Source organism: Lichenostomus cassidix, chromosome 5 (assembly GCF_008360975.1).
Source record: "Lichenostomus cassidix isolate B80296 chromosome 5, HeHo_3.0, whole genome shotgun sequence".
NCBI lineage: Eukaryota > Metazoa > Chordata > Aves > Passeriformes > Meliphagidae > Lichenostomus > Lichenostomus cassidix.
The window spans coordinates 62,242,043-62,243,526 of record NC_139486.1 but is presented as its reverse complement, the minus strand read 5'-3'; the positions used below and the strand labels follow the sequence as shown (position 1 = coordinate 62,243,526).

Sequence of the window (1,484 nt, the reverse complement as noted above, 5' to 3'; positions counted from 1 at the left end):
GGGAGAGGGCAGGACCCAGCCTCTGCAGAGGCAGCAGGATCTTCTCCATATGCCCCATGGGTGGGTGTGGTGGTTTTGATTAGCCGAAAACATCAGTGAAGTGTTCTTAACATCTAAGAGAAATTTGGACCCCTGAAAAGCTGTTGTGGTAGGCCTGGAGAGGTGTCTGAGGGGTGGGGTGTGGTACAAACATGTCTCCTGTGTGTCCTGAGTGCAAGTTCTGGAAGTTTTTACATCAAGTCCAGCAGAGCCAATCTCTGATGGCTCTGAAGGTGATGGACATGCTGCTGGCCAAGTTTGGGCCAATTGGAGGTGCTAGTTATGCCTCTGTCAAAACATATTTAAGGAAAAATCGAAACAAAGCAGGCACACACTTCTTTCACTTCTTTGTACTTGGAGGAGGTGGAGGTGAAAATATGTGAAGAACAGCATAGAGAGCAGCAAGGTCAGTGAAAAAGGGAGAGGAAGGGGTGCTCCAGTGCTCCCGGCACCAGAGCTGAATAACTTTCTGCTAGCCGTGGTAAAAACTATGGGGGGAGCAAGAAGTTTCTCCTGCAGCCCATAGAGTCCATAAGGATGCAGAAATTCACCCACAGCCCACTCCAGAGGAGCAGGTGGATGCCTAGAAAAAACTGTGAACCTGTGAGAGTCTCATCTAAGACTTAAAACTGCACAAGGCCTTGATTGGGAGAGAAAGGCCTTTTCCTTGCTCCTGGCATGGAAGCAGCCTGGCCTCGGCCTGGGAGAATCTGCACAGCACCCTATGGACAAAAAGACTCACATTGCAGAAGGATTCAGGTGGGATGTTTCTCATGAAATTAGATCCATGCCAAGGAAATTCTCAAAGAACTGTCTCTCGTGGGAAAAGACCCCGTGGCTAAGTAGAGAACCTCTTTTCCTGATTGAACTGACCAAAAGACCCCTCAACCTGCCCCCTGTCTGTGTTGCTAGTTTAGAAAAAAGGAAGGGGGGGTAAGTGCAGAAACTGCTTCTTAAGAGGGTGGGGGTGAGAGCAGAAAAAAACTGTCTGAAGAAAAAGAAAAACAAGTAAAGATAAAGAATATTTCTAGTAAAAGAATTGTAGTGATGAGTAAATTTGAGAATCTGCTCTATAGACTGAAAAGAAACCCTACACCCTGTCCCCTACACAGCTTGTTGATTGTAAAGAAAAGAAAAGAAGTGAATACTATAAGTTCTTAAGAAAGAGGAAAAAGTGAACAAAATAATGTATAAAAAGTTTATTTTTGCCTTACGTTTCTCCTCCAATTCTGTTAGGTAATTAAATCACCTTTTTGTAACTTTAAGCTTGGAGCCTAGTTACCCTCTTTTCGTGCGTCCTCCTAACAATGTCCTGTCTCAAATCCATGAGAGTGGGGCAGGCTCTGAGCCTCTCACAGCCCGGAGAGCAGGGCTGGGAATGGCTGTGGGTGTTGGAAGGACTTTTCCTAAAGGAGGGATGGTCTCCTGAAGGAGGGGAGTGCCTT

General features: G+C 46.1%; 1 protein-coding gene across 1 annotated transcript in view; it reads left to right on the top strand.

Annotated features, from left to right (window-relative positions):
- LOC146437014 (scavenger receptor cysteine-rich type 1 protein M130-like) overlaps positions 1-956 on the top strand; it is a 33,777-nt gene extending 32,821 nt beyond the window's left edge. Inside the window, exon 14 of the mRNA XM_085063870.1 lies at positions 952-956. Coding sequence (XP_084919996.1) covers positions 952-956 — 5 coding nt within the window. The remainder of the gene's footprint in view (positions 1-951) is intronic.
- Positions 957-1,484: the final 528 nt, after the last annotated feature.